We start from the raw sequence: 18309 nt of genomic DNA, 5'->3' as shown, positions 1-18309 counted from the left end.
TGGCAGCATGTGCCCCTGCTCTGACTTCTCTGCCACTTGTATAGGAGGAAGCTGGAGTGAGGAGATGGCTGGGCCACTTCCCTCTGAACGGTGACCCCTGGCTATTTTGCAAGGGAGAGAAGAGCCCCTGTGGCCTGCATCCAGCTGCTCCTGGACTCAGTGCACAGCCAAGGTGTGGCTGCGTATGGGGCAGCAGGAGTGGAGTGCGGGGAAGGGCACCCCAGTAAAACTAGGTGTGATCCACATTTCTTCTCAGGAAGGACACTGTCCTGCATCATCTGAACTCCGAAGGGTGACCTCTCCGTGTCCCTACTTGTGTGGCTCATGAGGCACAGGAGAGCATCAAAGGCCGTGGCATCCAACCTTGCAGGGCTTCTCTGGGGCACATGTGGCTCATGTTTAATTAGCAAGTAGTGGCTTTGGTTCCAAGGGGCTCTGGTTTTGTTCATGGCTACATGCTCAGCTAGTAGGTCAGCCAGTGATTGGGAAATGGGAGGCCCTGTGCAATCGCTTACAGAATGGATCCAGGAGAGCTGAAAGGGAGGGAGGGCCATAGGGGCACAGTGTGGGGCAGCAGCGGGAGGCTGTAGAACAGGCCGGTTTGTGGTAGTTACATAATCATTTGTCAATTTGAGGATTAAGAGTTTAAGGGTGGAGTCTAGGCTCTTAATCAGGATATGGCCAATGAGATCTCTGTGTGTGGGCATGGCCTTTCTCTAAGGATTCTGGGAATTGCTGAAATTTCCACCTTGGAGGTGGGAGACTCTGTTCACACCCTGGGAGACATAGCAGCTGACAAGACACATGAACCCTCCCTGATGCAGCCCTGGGTGTTGGGACAGCCATGCAGAGACCCCTGCCAGTGCTGAGACGTTTCCAGTGCTACTGGATTCAAAGACTTTCTACCCATTGACCTATGATCCTCTACATTCGATGTCATTGCATGTGTTTCGTGAGTCTGAAGAGAACTTTATAGATTGATATGACATATGGGCTAATATCAGACATAGGGATTTGATCTCGACTTGGTTGGGATGTTTTCTCAATGTTAAATTGATCTTGTATATAAATCTCTTTCTTATACACATGTGTGTCCATGGATTTGTTTCTCTAGTCTACCCAGACTGACACACCATTCCTGGAGGCTGGAGGTCACTCTGGGGATGCAGTCTGCCTCAGTGGGGCCTTGCGATCAGGCTGGATGCTTTTTAAAAGCCTCACACTCAGGCCACCCCTCTCCATCTCCTGAATCTCAATTTCTGGGGATAGGGTGACTGCTCTACCAAAACCCGTATATCTGATTGTTTCTTTGATCCACAATGTGTTTCCGATATAAGTTGCCATGTTTGGAACAGGCCAAAATCTATTCCATCTTTACTGAGACTGTTCAAAGTGGAACTGCTCTGTGGTCTCACCCTGTGCATGCTGCCCTGCACTCCCCCAACCCAGCCCCCAGCATTGGGTTTACCATTTGGCCTTTCTTCTCTGCTCCTCCTGTCCTTCCCCTCTCCTCCTTCCCCACCTGGGCTGGGCCTTCTTGGTGTTCTCACCCTTCACACTGTTGCAAGGGCTATGATGTAACAGGAATGTGGTCATATGCCTCCTCCATCAAAAACCCTTGGCTGGCTGCCCACGGCCTCAGGCTAAGATGGGGATCACTCCTTCACCCAAGGTCTCACATGCCTGGCCACCCCTCCAGGACCCTGTCTCCACGTATCAGGTACCCTGAAGGCCCAAGAGGCAACTGTAAAAAAGAACCCCTGATTTTTCATCCTCAAACTGCCCCTTACTTTCAGTCAAGGCACACTTCACCCTGGACCTCATCACTCACAGCAGTTCTCTCCAACGGTTATCAGGAATGGACCATGTTTCACATCCGAAATCAGAGTGACTTAAAATGGCAAGTCACCACTCATCCCTTGGCCCTCTAAGGGCTCACTCTTCCCGGCAGGAGGTAATCCCAGCTCTTTACTCTGGCCCCTATGGCTGTAGGACCTGGCCCGGGAGCCCTCATTGCTTATCTCTCAGGTCACCCGCTCTCCTACCATGCTCCTGAAGTCCTTTCCCCCTCCCCTCCCCTCAGGACCTGCACTTTCCTTGATTTGGGCACATGGCAACCCTAGACTCAATCAGCCTGATTACCATACATCTGGCAGCACCTCTACCAACATTCCATACTTCCCCCCACAAATAAAGGTGCAGTGGAGTCAGCTCTGACTCAGCGTGCTCCCTGTGTGTAGAGCAGAACTGTGTTCCACAGGGTCTCCAGTGGCTGGATCTTTGAAATTAGATTGCCAGGTGGACTCAAACTTTTGATTAGTAACTAAATGCATTTACCATCTGTACCACCCAGGGACTCTTCTGCCAGTTACTCTGTGTCTAAGACTGGGCTTAATGGTGCCAGGAGCATATATAGTATTTGCAGCACTTCAAGTACTTGTTGAATGATCAAGTGAATGCTGGTCCCTCAAGGCCCTGGGTCTCCATCTTCCACCTCCTGTGAGAAGGTTCTGGAAACCATGATTGAGAAGAACAGCATAGTTTTAATACTGTATTTCTTTTTTTTTTTCGTGAGTTAGTGAGAGAGTGAGTGAGAGAGTGAGCGAGATAGAGAGAGTGAGTGAGAGTGAGTTAGTGAGTCAGTGAGTTTAATACTGTATTTCATTCAACACATCCAACATATTATTTCAACATGTAATAAATATAAAATGTATTTATGAGATATTATACTGTGTTTTTTTTTTTGGTTTGTTTCACCCCAAGTCTTTGAAACTCAGTGTGTGTTTTACACCCCTGGTACATTTCCAAGCCAACCAGTCACTCTGGTGCAGCAAGCACTTGGGTCTTCAGAATCCAGCATCATTTATATTTACAGCACATTTCAGCCAGGTTGCAAATGTGCAGCTGTCACATGGGGTTGGAGGTTACATAGTATAGACCTGGGAGGTTCTTCCCTCTGCCTTAACCCTATAACAACAGTTTCAATGTCAGCGTCTTGGGGAAACCTTCACACTAGCCCTCAGATTTGATCACTTCAATAGAGGAATGGGGTTTGGGACTGTACAGCTATACTTTTTACAAAGTAATTCTTACAAAGAAGCTAACATAAGATCCCTGGCCTGGCTCATCTTTCCATGAGTGTTCATCAGGTGTTCACCCTCATCCAATGAAGTTATTGGGGGTAAGAACACCTGGATGGCTAGGAGTTGATTCTCTAGAGGACAGAGTAGAACAGCCTTTTGGGTTTCTGAGGCTGTAAATCTTCACCGGAGCAGACTGCCCCATCTTTCTAACTAAGGAGTTGCTGCTGGTTTCATACCGCTGACCTTGTGGTTAGCAGACACCATCCAAGGATTCTTTAAAAAAAGAGACCAAACTCACTGCCATTGAGTCGATCTATAGGGCAGGGTAGAACTGCACCTGTGTGTTTCTGAGACTGTTTGGAAGGGGAGTGGGAAGCCCATCTTTCTCCTGAGGAAGCAGCTGGTGGTTTTTGAACTCTTGATCTTTCAGATCATAGCCCAGAGGGTAACCACTACACCACCAGTACCTGTTACAGAAGAGTCAAGTTTCAGATGAAAGATGAACAATGTAACTATTGCTTCCGAGCTCCCTGCCAGCCAAGCACTGTTCTGAGCTTCCTATGCTGTTTCTGTGTTACTGTTAAAAAGGTCAGTTTGAGAGGCAAATTAGAACTGTCAGCCAGCCGCAGTATCTCGATGAGAGTGACCTCTGAACCACTATTGCTTATGAGGGAAAGGTGACTTCTCAGGTCGTGTCCACGTGGCGCTTTTAATTCTATGATATGAACCATCCAAATTTATATTTCCAACCCCCACCCCCAGGCAAATATTTTGCGAAACATTTTGTAAATATTCTTTACTTTGGGCTCGTAAAATACTGCGTGAGGAATCAGGGCAGTATCGTCTTTATTCATGAACGTTTCCGTTTTGAATTCAGCGGACAAGCACACAGATGCATTTAGAAAAGTACCCGACTTACCATAGATTTGATTCATTTCATTTCAGCCCCAATTGAGAAACAGTATGTATCGCACAAATGCTTATCTAGCTTTTCCACGTGTTGTGAACTGAACAGTAAAAATAAATGGGCACTGGCTTCTCCGGTCCTCACAGGTAAATGTTTCAGTTTTGAAGCGCCTTCGAGGGCCGAGAGGCTGTCCAGACGGGACCAGCTGTGCCCTATCCAGAGAGTCACCTGTCGGAGTCACCATTCCGTTCTCACAACATCCTGTTTTCATTAATGTGGAAAAAGTGAAGCCTGATGGCACTCGTGAGTCACTCAAACACCCGTGCCATGGTGGCTGGGAAGGGCGTCCAGAGGCCACCAATGCGGCCTTCGTCCCGAGCGGCGGACGCAGACGGGGCTGGCCTTCGGTCTTACACCTCTTTTCGCACGGTCTTACACCTCTTTTCGCACAGCCCCCGCGTCCCGCCCCCCAGGGTCTCCATCACCCGAGAGCCACGTCCCCGAGGATATCCAACTGGGGAATTTAGTCAGCCAGCGCGTTCCACGCCAGGGGCCCTGAGCCCGCTTGCCGAACCGCGCCGCCGCGCGGGCCAAGAAGGCTGGATGGAGGCGGGCGGGCGGTGAGGACTCCACGTCGACTGTGAGCCCCGGACGCGCAGCTGACTTTGTCCACCAAGCCCTTCAATAACGGACCTGGTTCCTTGACCCTTCTCCTTCTGGTTTCCGGCACTTGGGAGACCAATCGTCTTCTCCGAGAACGAAAGGCCCGCCCTTTCATGATGCAGCGGCCAATCTGGCTGCTGGCCACCCGCATCTCGTGTGCCTCCAGGCACCACCGGGATCCATCCTTACCGGGACCTGCTTCTAGTCCCGCCCCAGGTCTGCGTAGAGCCTGTCACTCTCCCTCTCGTCCCTTCACCCGCGTTAGCGCACTTCCTCCCCGACGCCATGACGTAAGTTGCCCTGGTGCTCGGCCGGGGCGGACCAATGGCGGTGGCGGATACGGCGGGCCAATGGGCGGGAATGTCTCATGCGGCGGACGCCCGCCGCAGCCGCCGCTGGGTCCTGAAGCCAGAGGCCGCCCAGAGACGGTGCGCGATGGACCGAGGGCCCCAGCCGGGGAGGCGACGCCGCCGAGCCTGCGGCCAGACGCCCCCTCAGTAGAGCCCGTATCCGAGCGGCACCGGCGTCCGCCCGAGTTCTGGGCCGCGCCCGAGGGGCGGGCTCGCCTGCCGCCCGGCTCGCGGCCTCGGAGACTGCGCCGCCGCCTTCCCGAGTGCTCGGACCGCGCGGCCGGGGGACGCGGCCGCGGGCTGCATGGGCAGTGCCCGCGTCCCGCCGTTCAGCCGCCGAGGAGCCGCGCCGCGCTCGGAGCCCGGTGAGAGGCTGCGCCGGCCTGGGGCGGGCGCGGGGGCCATCGGGCGGCCTCGCGGCCTGCAGGCCCCTCACCTCAGGGCGGAGGGGCGCCGCCGGCCAGGAGCCGGGGTGGGCTCCGGGGCCGCCCAAGGGGGTCGGAGTCGCCGTGCGGGAGTAGGGGTGGGCTCCGGGGCCGCCGTGAGGGGCCCGGGGCGGGTTCCGGGGCCGCCGTGAGGGGTCAGGAGTTGCCGCGAGGGGACTAGGGTGGGTCCTGCGGCCGCCGGTGGGTTCCGGGGCCGCCGTGAGGGGGTCAGAGGTCGCTGAGGGGCCGCCGGTGGGTTCCGGGGCCGCCGGGAGGGGTTCCGGGCCCCCCAGGAGAGGGTCGGGGTGGGTTGCGGGGACCTTAGGAGAGGACCTGGGGTCGCTGTGAGGGGCAGACCGTGGGTTCCGGGGTCTCCCTGGGGGTGTCGTGGACGCTGTGAGGCGCCGACCGTGGGTTCCCGGGTCGTCGTGAGGTGCCGAAGGTGGGTTCCGGGGGTACTGGGCACCTGGAGAGAGGGGCGCCGACCTCTGACCTGCGGGAGGGGCGCCCTCTGCGAGTTGGTGGTGCTTGTTATTCCCGGCGTCCCTATTATTATCACTGTTTTGAAATGAGAGCAGGCGGCTCTCGGGCTCCGAGCCGGAGGGGGCGGGCGAGCCGGGGGCCGCCGGGGGAGTGGGGGCGCCGGGGTTGCCGGAGGCGCGTAGGCCCGAGGAGAGGCTGGAATGCGGGGCGGCGGGCGGGGGTGTCGGGGGGAGGGGAGGAGGGCCTGGGGGGCGGCGGGAGGGGAGCCGCGGCGGTGGCGGCTGCAACAGCAGCCCTTGGCCTCCAGGAACAATGTGAGACGTTGCCTGAAATGTTAATTTCCGTTCCTCATTTCATCATCCCCTGGCAGGGCGGTAGCTGTGTGTGTGTGTGTGTGTATGTGTGTGTGTGTGTGTGTGTGTGTTAGAGAGACAGACAGACAGACACTGGCCTTGCCACATGGATTCAGTCCCCTCTCAAAGAGGGATTGTGGTGTTAAGTCGTGCATCTGTTTCGTTTTGGTGGGAAGGTTTGCTCTTCCTGGTGCTTCTGTTGTGTTTTTGGAAAGTGGATCTTGCGTGCGAGCTTTCAAGGAGCACTGGAAGAGGCTGTGACAAATCCAGCCTTGAAAACCATTTTCTTTCTAACAGTTATGTAGGTTGCTTAGGTTCATGGTTTCTGCAGGTTAGAACGGTTTTATGTCCATTTGCAAGAGGAAACTTCAGGCTTTCTTAGACAGAACGGTTTGAATCTGGTGATTTGAGTAGTATCCCTAACACCTCTTTCAGCTAAGGAATAAAAGAGCTGGAAAACTTTGAATAATTCCGTTCCGTTGGAGGGGTGGATGAAAGTACTCGACAAAACTAAGGAGAATGTTATTACTGGTGGGAAAAGTGCCTTTGAAACAGTTACTAATTTTGATTTGTCCAAACCCCATCAATGAAATAACTTGGATACTTCTAAATCCACGACCCTTCACTGTTTATTTGGTGTCTTTGGGACCTTGATTTTGCTGACTAAATGTTGGCCGTCCTGGAAGACCTAGATTGCTGTTTGTGTCTTTTGAGAAGGATTGCACAAGTGTGTACTCTGATACTTCTTTGCAACTGTAGTTTAGAAAAAAAAAGGGAGGGGGGCAAAACATCTTGCTCAACTTGGATAGTGAACCTTGAATTGAATCTCCATATAGTATTTGCTGTTTCCTCCCCCACCCTTCATTCAGCTGCTGTTCTCTTTCTGGTGTTTTCACGCTTAAGAGCAGGACCTCATTTTATAGGCAGGCCATTCTGAATGGGATGGGAGGGAACAAAGACCAAGTTGCTATGACATTTCCCTCTGTTCTCTGTGCATGCCTCTTGATTTAGTTGCATGAAAAGCTACCCAAAAGATATTGCTTAATTTGACCCAACCCAGAGAGTCTGAGAAGTTTGTTTTTAAAGGTGTCATGTAGTCTTGAATTTCTCATTTACAGTCTGATTTTGTGTCAGCTTTCTAACTTGCATTGCCTCTGTCAGATGTTTGTTTCTAGACCCTCTTAAACAGCCATTTTGATCACACTGCCTCTCACTAAACCAGATGGGCTGCTTATGACTAGTGGTTCTCATGTTAGCTGTAATTACAGTGCTGATGCAGTGACAAATACGACTTTCTACACATGTAGTTAAGAAACTATGCTATTTGCATTAGGGAATTTTTGTGTCCTTGGATTTTTAAGTAGGCCTGACTTTATAAGGTTATGTATGTTTCATCATGAGGAGAGTTATTTTGCATACGGGCAATGAGCCCATCATCAATTAAATTTCATAATTAGAGAGTATCAGTAAATGCTGGTTCAGAGAATAATCTACATTTGTTGCCACAGTAAGTGTTTTGATCTGTCCATTACTCTGTATAAGTCTCTTAGTCCCTCAAACGATAAGTGTAATGGATGAGCTTCTTTTAATAGTAAAATACTTGTGTGTTAATAGGTGGAAATGATGCCTTGCTGTCTGACCACACACTTTGTTAGTTTACTGTTGCTGTTTTTTCAGAGCTTTGGGGATTGAGGTTGACCTATTTAATAAACTTTATATAAAAATTCAATGGATTCATTTAGAAGTTATTGTCCTGAGATATTTTTAGTATGTGTTCTGCATTAAATTACATGGAATTTAGTTTTATATTAGAGCTATGTAAAACAGGGTATCTGCCCCCAGCTTTGAGAACTCAGGCATTTAGAGATAAATGGCCATAAAAAGCATTCTTAGGCCTAGGAAACGATCCACTAAAAGGACTGTTTCCTTAATTCTGAGAAGGATGGATCTGTCACTAAGTGGTATTGTTATTATTATTGTTGATTGAGGGTATCTCAAGTTAGAGCCAGGCCTCAGCAGTGACTTAAAAGTCAGTTTTGGTTCTAATATGTGCTTCATTACTCCTCTTCTGCATATTTAAAATGTTCTTTGGGTCTCAGTTAAATATTACTTCCTTACAGAGTGCCCTCTTAGCCACCATTCCCAAGAAAGGTGCGCCCTCGTGCTTTGTCTCATCACTCAGAATGGTTGAAGGGGCTTTCACTGAGCTTCTAGAGGAGGAAGTGGACCTGTGGCCCAGCCCAGGGCATGACACCCGTCCATGTCTTGGAAGTTGCTTGAGAAATGTTACCTACTCTTTTTGCTCATAAACCTCGGGTAACTTTTTTCCCCTCATAAATGACTTTATCAAGGATTGCTGCCCTGCTCCTTAATGCTTAAAGCTTACATGAAGAGGGTGGGTTGGTTGAAACTGATTGTGGTAGCAATTGTATAATCCTGCTTGAGGTGATGGAACTATGGAATATTTTGATATCTGTAAGCACTCCAAATAAAATGATTAAATATTTTTAAAAGAAAAAATACAAAATCTATATGCTGAAAATTATAAAATGAAGTAAAAAAAATCTAAATGAATGGAAAGGTGTGTTCTTTTCATGAATTATAAGAATAAACATAGTAAAGATGGCAAAAAAAAAAAAAGAGGGTGGGTTGGAAAGAGGGAACTGATTACAAGGATCTACAGGTGACCTCCTCCCTGGGGGATGTACAACAGAAAAGTGGGTGAAGGGAGATGTTGGACAGGGCAAGATATGACAAAATAATAATTTATAAATTATCAAGGGCTCATGAGGGAGGGGGGAGTGGGGAGGGAAGGGAAAAAATGAGGAGCTGATGTCAGGGGCTTAGGTGGAGAGCAAATGTTTTGTGAATGAGGGCAATGAATGTACAAATGTGCTTTCCACAATTGATGTATGTATGCATTATGATAAGAGTTGTATGAGCCCCTAATAAAATCGTTAAAAAAATTTACATGAAACAGTAATTTTGAAAAGGGAAACGGGATCTTGAACTTCATTTATTTGATTTGAAATTCAGCTATAAATTTTAGTCATTTTCCCAAGTGCTTGTATCACCAGTGTGTTTTTACATTTTAGATAGAAGTGTGAGGTGTGACTTTCAGAACAGAAGTAGAACAAGAGATAATGAAAAATAATTGAAGGGGAAGGTTGTCTTTGTGACAAGAAAATACTTTCTGTGAAAGCAAAGTTCTAGTAGGACTGCTGCTTTTTTGAGACCAGTGTAGAGAACCGGAAGCAGTTTTCATTCTGATTTCCGCATACTTTCCATAAACGTTTCAACATTGTAAAGGCTGAAACTGAAAGCTTTGTGGAGTGTAGTTTGCTGCTGTTGTTCCTGTCTCTTAGGTTGTATGCAGAGCTTTTTGAGCACTTCTGGTCAGATGTAACATGAACATGACTAACCATGATCATGTAATCATTTGAGAGTTGTAATATTTTCAGTTATTAACAAAAATACACCAAATTGCGGTTATATTCCCCTTTCCCCCCACTTTGGCTTTTATTTTCTAAAATGTTTTTAATGAACTGATTAGTTAACAAAAAGATTGCCTTTGAAAAGACTGATTGTGGGTATAACTTGGTGGCTTGAGTCTTGGCTTGATAAAATACCGTAGGTTGATTCATATGGCATTATTTCACATTTTGTGGGGTAGCAAGAGGGGAGGAGAGTTGGTTGTGGTTGAAGACATTTGGAAACACCATTTTAGATCTAAGAACTCCACTGTCTGAATGAATTGTTAGGTAGACTTTCAGTGTGACAATAAAAGAAATCTTAATTTGTTATGGCTAAAATTTTTCAAGGGCTGAATATCCTGTTGTTGGGAGAAGGCTTTTCCTGATTCTGGCTACCTCCCCAAGCCCTCCCCACCCCTGTCCTGGTCCTGTCCCCACCCCAAGTTTTCTTAAAGGCCAAGGTTGAAGCTTCTGTCAGGGCAGTGATGAGTAGCTTTGCATTGCTGTCTGAGTTACAATGTCTTTCTTCACTGACTGGCTAGGGGCAAGACCTACGTTTCCAGTCCTCCCTTGGCATCTGTGCAGTGAATTATTTATTATTCTGAAAATCTGTAGATACTCTTTTTGCATTTGTGAAGAAACTAGTGTGCACCTATTTATTGTTTGAAAACCTTGGCTTTTTCTCAACATAAAATGATTTTGATCACTTAGATTACATTTATCTATTTATTTATTTTGGTCAAGGTTAAGTAGAATTCTTAAAATCTTTCCCCCTATTTCTTGTTTAACTCTGAAAAGATAAGATCTTTAAGGCTGTTTGAAGTTGGATTTTAACTCACATTTAACATACCAAAAGTTATTTTTCCTCACTTTATTAATAGTAAATACTTGCTTGTAAAGGCTGGAGTCAGTATGTATGTGCCATGTGACAATGGCTGTTTCTCTGTAATGGAAAGATTCCGTAGGGTGCTTGTTCATGGTCCCTGCCCTCCCTCCCTCCAACTGTAATTATATCTAGTAAAATAAATTTTAAAGGCTTTCATTTATTTTTGGGAAGTTTAAAAATTTTTATGCCATGATTTCTGTAACTGCCTGAATTCTAGGAGCTGAGGACTGATACCTTTTTTTTTACACAGTTTTCATTTAAAACTGAAAAACATATACTGAAAATTGTCACAGTCCAGGATAACAACTCCTATTTATTTGAGGTTTTAATATAAACTTTGGGGATCTTTACAACTACACATTGAAATTTCTCTTAAACAGAGGGTGAGAAAAGCAGTTAAGAACCTTCTTATAAGAAATTAAACCACGTTAGCCTGCAGCATGTTTCTAAATGTGGTTTTACATCCTGCAAAACAGGAAATAAAAATAAAAAAAACCAGAGCAACATTCTTGAAAGAATTATTATTATTTTTAAAGTACTAAAATGTCTGACTAATTTAAAGGAAAGGCAGAACATATTAAAACGCTTGCCTCTTTGGAAGAAAATCTAGTGTGTAGGAGTCTAAAATCCATTGGAAGCTTGCAATATTACTCTAGAATTCTTTATCTTTCCTGACTTAAAGGGTGTTTGGATTGTGAGTTTTTTCACAAGCAGAGTTTTTTGTCTGTCGGAGTTGTATGTCCTGGTCCTAGTATGTTTGTTACCTGTGTAGATAGTTTCCATTACTTTGAGAATGGTCCAAATGAAGCGTAAAGTTCTTTAATTTATAGCTTAATGTATTAGATGTGTTAAGACTAAAGACGTTTTCTTAGAAATTTAATTGTGTTCTTTAACTGAACCAATACATTAGAAGAAAGCAAATAGGGAAAAGGAAAGGTCACAGGTTAGATTTTTCTCCCCAATGCTCTAAGTTCTTGTTTCATTATTTCCTACTTAAGTATTCTTTTTTTTTCCTTTTAAAAAGCCAGACATCTGAAGGTAGAAGGTGAAAAAAGAACCAAACCAAGCCCTGTTGTTGAGTTGATTGGGACCCAATTTGGTGAGAGTTGTCTGGGACAGTAGAGCCAGTCCCCTAGGACTTCCCAGAGCAGAATGTCTTCCTGTGAAGTTGCTGGGGGTTTAAACTGGGACCCTTTGGTTAGGAACTAAGTGCTTACCTGTTGCATCATCACAGGCCCTTAGAAGTAAGAAGGAAGTTCTAAATGAAAGGAAAATAAGCTCTCAGAATTTGGAGAAATGCTGTGGTGGTGGAGGTCCTGGTCTCTAGGTACATTGTTACCACTGTAACACAAGTACCACTTATGTAATGGCTAAAAATCGGATAAATTCAGATTTATTATTGTGCATCTCTCTCTGTAGGTTAGAAATCTGACCTGGAGCCTACTGGGCTGGCTCTTTCTATGGAAACTCCTGGGAAGAATCCTCTTCCTAGACTTCCAGTTTCTAGAATCCTTGGCCTTTTATCTTTCACCTTCAAAGCCAGGAGTTGCACCTCCAACTTTCTTCTTTTGCCCAGGCTTCTACATTTAAGCACTATCTTGTGATTACACTGGACCCACTTAGCTAATAACAATTAATAACCTTACTTCTTTGCTGTGTAGCTGAAAGTGTTTGCAGCTTCTGTGGAACTTTGGGGTGGTGGTGTTATCTTGCTGTGTGTATGAGAGTTTCCTGTGCCTTTGGCTCATTGAGCATTTGTCTTCAGTCTGCTGGAACTGTCTTAACTATTGGGACACTTCAGTGCTGTTGGCCAGCCACGATGGGTACCAGTGTTCGTGAGCATGTTGTAAATATGAGTCCTGGACAACCATACAAAAAAAAGGAAAAAAAAGTTTTTTATTTTGGAGTAATTTTAGGCATGTAGACAAGTTGCAAAAGTGAGACAGTTCCTTATAGCCTTCATTTAATTCCCCTTGTGTTGACATCTTAAAAAATGGTAACGTGAAATACTGTATCAAGAAAAAACAAAACAGATAAGGTTGTCAAAGTGAAAGAGGTGACATTGACATTAACTAAACTCCAGATTTTCTGTGGATTCCTCAGTTTGCTGCCCGGACCAGGACGCTGCAATGCATTCAGACCTTAGGCCATCTGAGTGGTATTCTGCCTGTAACAATTTCTCAGATTCTCTTTTACGCCCCCCCCCCCCCCAAGACCTAGGTTGTTCTGGAGAAGTGTACTGTCTTTGTTTTTTTGTCTTTGTGTTTTTATACCTTTGTAACTATTTCCACCACCAAGTCTCTGACTGACTTTGGACCGACTTGACTGGTTCTCTCAGTATGGTCTGCTCTGGAGTGAGAGGACAGTGTTGTAGCTTTTTAAAAAAAAAATCATTAAAAAAAAATCATTTTATTGGGGACTCGTACAATTCTTATCACAATCTATACATCCATCCATTGTGTCAAGCACATTTGTACATTTGTTGCCATCATCATTCTCAAAACATTTGCCCTTAATATCTTGAGCCTTTGATATCAGCTCCTCATTTTTGCCCCTCTGTTGTATCTTATTTTCAGTGGAAGGAAGGAGACTTCTGAGACGACACAACACACCCGGAAATGGGTTGCCTACTGGAAACTGTTAAATTGTGTTGTAGGAAACAGGTGCCTGAGACCCTGAACTGCTGAGTGTACAGTCTGCCGCAGAGAGAGCTGTACTCTGATGGACAGAACCCACCCCATCGGGGCTCTGGGATGTGGGGAAACTTAATGAAGGAGATGCTGTTGGAGGAGGACATTCAGGAGTGGGTGGGATTTTAGTGTGGCAGCAGGGTGAGTATTCTCACACAGAGAAGTCTCTTAAGGAAACTGGGAAAGGCAGATGGGAACAGTTCAGGGAGTGTGAGGTGAGATGTCAGCTAGACCTGTTAGAACATGGAGCCTGTAAAGGAAAATGGGACCAAGTCAGGCAAGAAAATGGATTGAAGTCAAGCTGTGCAGGGTGTTGAATGACGAAGACCTGATTGGGCTGGCCAAGGAGTGGCTGCATTGTGTTATTTTGAGGCAGGAGATGCATCGTCAGAATGTGACCAGGTCAGAGCAGAAACCCCTATGACTTGAGGGGCTGTGTAGTGTCTCATTGCCTTCACATGGAGTGTCTACAGTTCATGACAAAGAAAGGGGTGACTTCTAGGAATTTGGAGAGGAAGTAACGAATCTTGGCTATAGGATATAAAAGATAAGGGTGCTTTTTTCCTCCTGATAGTGTTTTCACTCTGTGTTAGGTAGCTCTAACCACAAGTATGGTGGTTCAAACCTGCCAACTGCTCTAAGTGAGAAGGATGAGGCTGTTAACTCCCGAAAAACATTTACAGTCTTAGAACACTGTAGAGCCAGTCCATTCTGACGGAGAGGGTCACTAGGCATTGGAATCTACTGGGTGGCAGTGAGTTTTGTATCTTGCTTTTGGAAGCAAATCAGGTTAGTGTCAGAGTGTTGCATTCTAGAGAAAAATATGAGTGGATGCCTGGATTAAAAATGTATTTGTCAGGATACTGCCTGAATTCAAGTGAGCAGTGCTTGTGATCAAGACAGTCTCTGGTCTTTGCTCTCAAGAGGATAGAAACTTTAGAGGCCCATGTATGCAGGGGCCTAAGGAGTCTTGGTGCAGTGATGGTTGCTACTGGAGCTGAGTGGCAGTCTGCTGGAGTCAGAGGGGGTGAGCTGCTCCTGTAAGGATCACAGCAGAGGATGGAGCCCCTGGATCATCTGTATTCTGTTCTTTGGGTCACAGGGCAACAACCACAGGAGGGTTAGACATTTGGAAGTTAGAGAAGCAAGCAGCCTGCTGGTGGAGAGGTGGTGGGTGTGTACAGTTGAGAACAGTGATTCTATTATTTGTCCAAATAAAGACCCACCCGTCTAGGATATTTCTTCCTTTTGTTGCCTTCCCCTGCATTGCCACATACCATTGGGTACCTAATTTGTATGTGATTGAAAGATTAATTTGAAAAGTTATGGTTTTAAAGAACGGCTCAAGGTCTTGAGTAGAGTAACAGGAAATAAAATCTAATATTTTATGCAGGAAACATTGTATGTGTTAGACCTGTGCCAAGCTCATTAACCAGTGTAAGACTATTCATGATTTGCCCGAGGTAAGCAGAATCTAGCTTTTTTCCTAGAATATCCATAGACTATGGAGAGAAGAACATGGTTCCTGTGGATGGTATGTGGGGGGTGGGTAGCAGAAACGTGAGGGGTGTTGGTAGTGAGGGAATGACTGGCTTTGGGAGTCGTCAGTTGTCATCACTTGGTCCTAAACTGCCACCGCAGAAATAGAACAGTTGGTCTGATGCTGTAGGCCATGCCAGTGGCCAGGCTCACTAGCTCTGGGAGCAGGCCTTTAATTTCCCTGAATCGGTCTATTTCTGTGTTTAGTTTCATACAAATCCTGTGTGTATTTTCATACGATTTGGCTAAGTCCCTTTGTTACTCATCCTTCTCTCTTTACTAAAGCATTGTATGCTTTCAACCGGCTGATAACTTGTGTATCTTGGTGGAGAGAATTTGTCTTTATGGTTTGGGGATGTGAATCCTCCTTTCTTGATTGTGGGAGTGCCCTGGATGTCGAAGCTCACAGCAGTGAATCTTGGTAGAGCAAAGTTGTTCATGGAGACACCAGTTAGAATGGGGAGGAGTGACAGGGTGGCTGTCAGCTGCTCTTCTCAGTGGAAGTGTCAGGAAGCAGTCTGAGTGAAGTTGGCTGTGAGAGCACTGTCTCTGTGCCATCAGCCTGTACTTCTGCATGAAGCCTTGGCCAGGGCCATCTTTGAGGACTATGTTCTTAGTGATACCGGTAAATGAAAATAATTTAAACATCAGGGGACCAATCAAGATGATGAAGTTGGTTCCTCAGAACCTCGGATCGCTTAGTCCTTGGACTGTGCTGTAGGCTCTGGCTGATGAATTTGCAGACATGAGAGCTGGACCGAGGGACCTCAACCTGCCTTGCCAGCACTGCAGGAGACTGTGAAAACTTGCCTTATAAATATTTGCCATTGTTAGCTAACTTATTGAACCCTTAGCTTCCTCCCTAAAAATGCTGGAACTTCTCACTGTCATCTAATAAGACTTGGAACTGATAGACATCTGCCCAGGGAGGCTCAGTTCAGGCCCCATTTTTTTGTTTCCGGGGCAATAAGCATACCCTTTGCCTTGGGAACCCTACAGGGTGGTTCTGAGAAGCAGGTCCAGTTATATCTGGGGCAGCCCGGGGCATGTCTTTGCTTTCATGAGAAGGTTCTTTTGGTGTTTCAAATGACACGCTTCCCCCTGCCCGCCCATGGATGCCCAGGCCAGTCTCCTTTCTTGCGACTCTGTACTTAGAGCGATGTGATGAATGAAGTCAGACTTCACCCCGATATTGGCTTGTCTATCAAATGCTGAGACCTGATTTGGTAATAAAAATTATTCCAGAGTGCAAGACTTCAGTTCATTCCAGATGTTTGTGGGTGTTCTTCATGTTTTATTATTTTTCAACAATTTTATTGACATAAGTTACATAGCATACAATTCAGTAGTTCAAGAGAAGAGTTGTATCATGTTTTATTATTAACATTGTTACTGTTGGTGTTTTCTCTTTATTTATTGTTTCACTGTCTTCAGTGAGCCAGTATACTCCCAGGGTTGTGTATAGAGTCGCTATGAGTTGCAACAACTCTACAAGGTGTAGTGGTACTCACCTAGGATGAAGGTGTCACTCACTTTGTTTTTAGGCCCCCCCCCCCCAACTCAGGGACACCACCTAAGTCCCTGTCATTGGTGCTACAGCACAAGGCAATCGAATGGTTCTGCAGACATGTTTTAAAGCAATCATTTCTTGTTAATCTATGGACATCTTTCTTAAAGGATATGCTAAGTAGTTCTACTTGTTATTAAAAACCACTTGTGAGTAGTGAGGTGTGTTTTTGGTTCATATTAATGTATATACTCGTATATAAGCCGAGTTTCCCAGCACATTTTTAATGCATTTTTTTTCCATTTTAAAGATCATTTTATTGGGGGCTCTTATAGCTTTTATAACAATCCAGGTATCTATTGTAATCAGCATATTTGTACATAGGTTGCCATCATCATTTTCTAAACATTTACTTTCTATTTGAGCCCTTGGTATCAGCTCCTCTTTTATAAAATCATTTTATTGGGGGCTCAAGCAACTCTTATCACAATCCATATATACATCAATTGTATAAAGAACATTTGTACATTCGTTACCCTCATCATTCTCACAACATTTGCTCTTCATTTAAGTCCCTGGCATCAGCTTCTGAGTTTCCCCCCTCCCCACTCCCTCATCAACGCTTGATAATTTAAAAATTATTATTTTGTCATATCTTACACTTTCCGACATCTCCCTTCACTCACTTTTCTGTTGTCCATCCCCGAGGGAGGAGATTATATGTAGATCCCTGTAATCCGTTCCCCCTTTCTACTCCACCCTCCCGATATCACCACGCTCACCAATGGTCCTGAAGGGATCATCCATCCTGGATTTCCTGTGTTTCCAGTTCCTATCTGTACCAGTGTACATCCTCTGGTCTAGCCAGATTTGTAAGGTAGAATTGGGATCATGATAGTGTGTGTGTGGCCGGGAAGCACTTAGGAACTAGAGGAAAGTTGTGTTTTTCAAAGTTGCTACATCGCACCCTGACTGGCTCATCTCCTCCCCAAAACCCTTCTGTAAGGGGATGTCCAGTGGCCTACAAATGGCCTTTGAGTCTCCACTCCGCACTCACCCCTTCATTTACAATGATATGATACTTTGTTCTGATGATACCTGATCCCTTCGACAAATTGTGATTGCACAGGCTGGTGTGCTTCTGAGCTAGATGGCCGCTTATTTACCTTCAAGTTTTTAAGACCCCAGACGCTATCTCTTTTGATCGCTGGGCACCATCAGCTTTCTTCACCACATTTGCTTATTCACCTGCTTTGTCTTCAGTGATTGTGTCAGGAAGGTGAGCATCATAGAATGCCAATTTAATAGAAGAAAGTATTCTTGCATTGAGGGAGTACTTGAGTGGAGGCCCAATGCCCTTCTACTACCTTAATACTAAACCTCTAAATATAAGCACATAGATCTGTTTCCCCATCCTCATATATAAATATATTTACATATGTACATGCCTTTATTTAGACCTCTATAAATGCCCTTTGCCTCCTAGCTCTTTCTTCTTTTTCCTTTGACTTTGCTCTTGTCCCACTATCATGCTCAGCCTTCATTTTGGTTTCAGTAATTTCTCTTGGTTATATTACCCTTGATCACACCCTACCAGGCCTCCTACACCCTCCTCACCACCGATTTGGATCACTTGTTGTTCCCTTGTCCCTGGGTTTAACACCACTACCTTTCCCCCTACCTGCCCTTCCCATGACTCCCCGGAACTGTCGGTCCCGTTGTTTTCATCCAGCCTATCTTATTTAGACAGACCCGTGGAGATAATAACATGCACAAAAACAAGACAGAGCAAAACTAAACAACAATATATACAACAAGACCACCACAACAAATAAAACACAACAAGAAAGAAAATCTTGTAGTTAATTCAAGGACTGTTTGTTGGCCTTTATTTTAATGCATTTTTTGTAGTAAAATTAGGTGCCTCTGCTGATATTCAGGTCGGCTTAT

General features: G+C 45.6%; 1 protein-coding gene across 1 annotated transcript in view; it reads left to right on the top strand.

Moving 5' to 3' along the window:
- The first annotated feature begins 4317 nt into the window (after positions 1–4317).
- LOC142431800 (uncharacterized) overlaps positions 4318–18309 on the top strand; it is a 103812-nt gene continuing 89820 nt past the window's right edge. The window contains exons 1-2 of the mRNA XM_075536750.1: positions 4318–4610; positions 4919–5368. Coding sequence (XP_075392865.1) covers positions 4318–4610; positions 4919–5368 — 743 coding nt within the window. The remainder of the gene's footprint in view (positions 4611–4918; positions 5369–18309) is intronic.

Source organism: Tenrec ecaudatus, chromosome 18 (assembly GCF_050624435.1).
Source record: "Tenrec ecaudatus isolate mTenEca1 chromosome 18, mTenEca1.hap1, whole genome shotgun sequence".
Taxonomy (NCBI): domain Eukaryota; kingdom Metazoa; phylum Chordata; class Mammalia; order Afrosoricida; family Tenrecidae; genus Tenrec; species Tenrec ecaudatus.
Note: the sequence above shows the minus strand (reverse complement) of the source record. Positions and strands in the feature narration are given on the sequence as shown.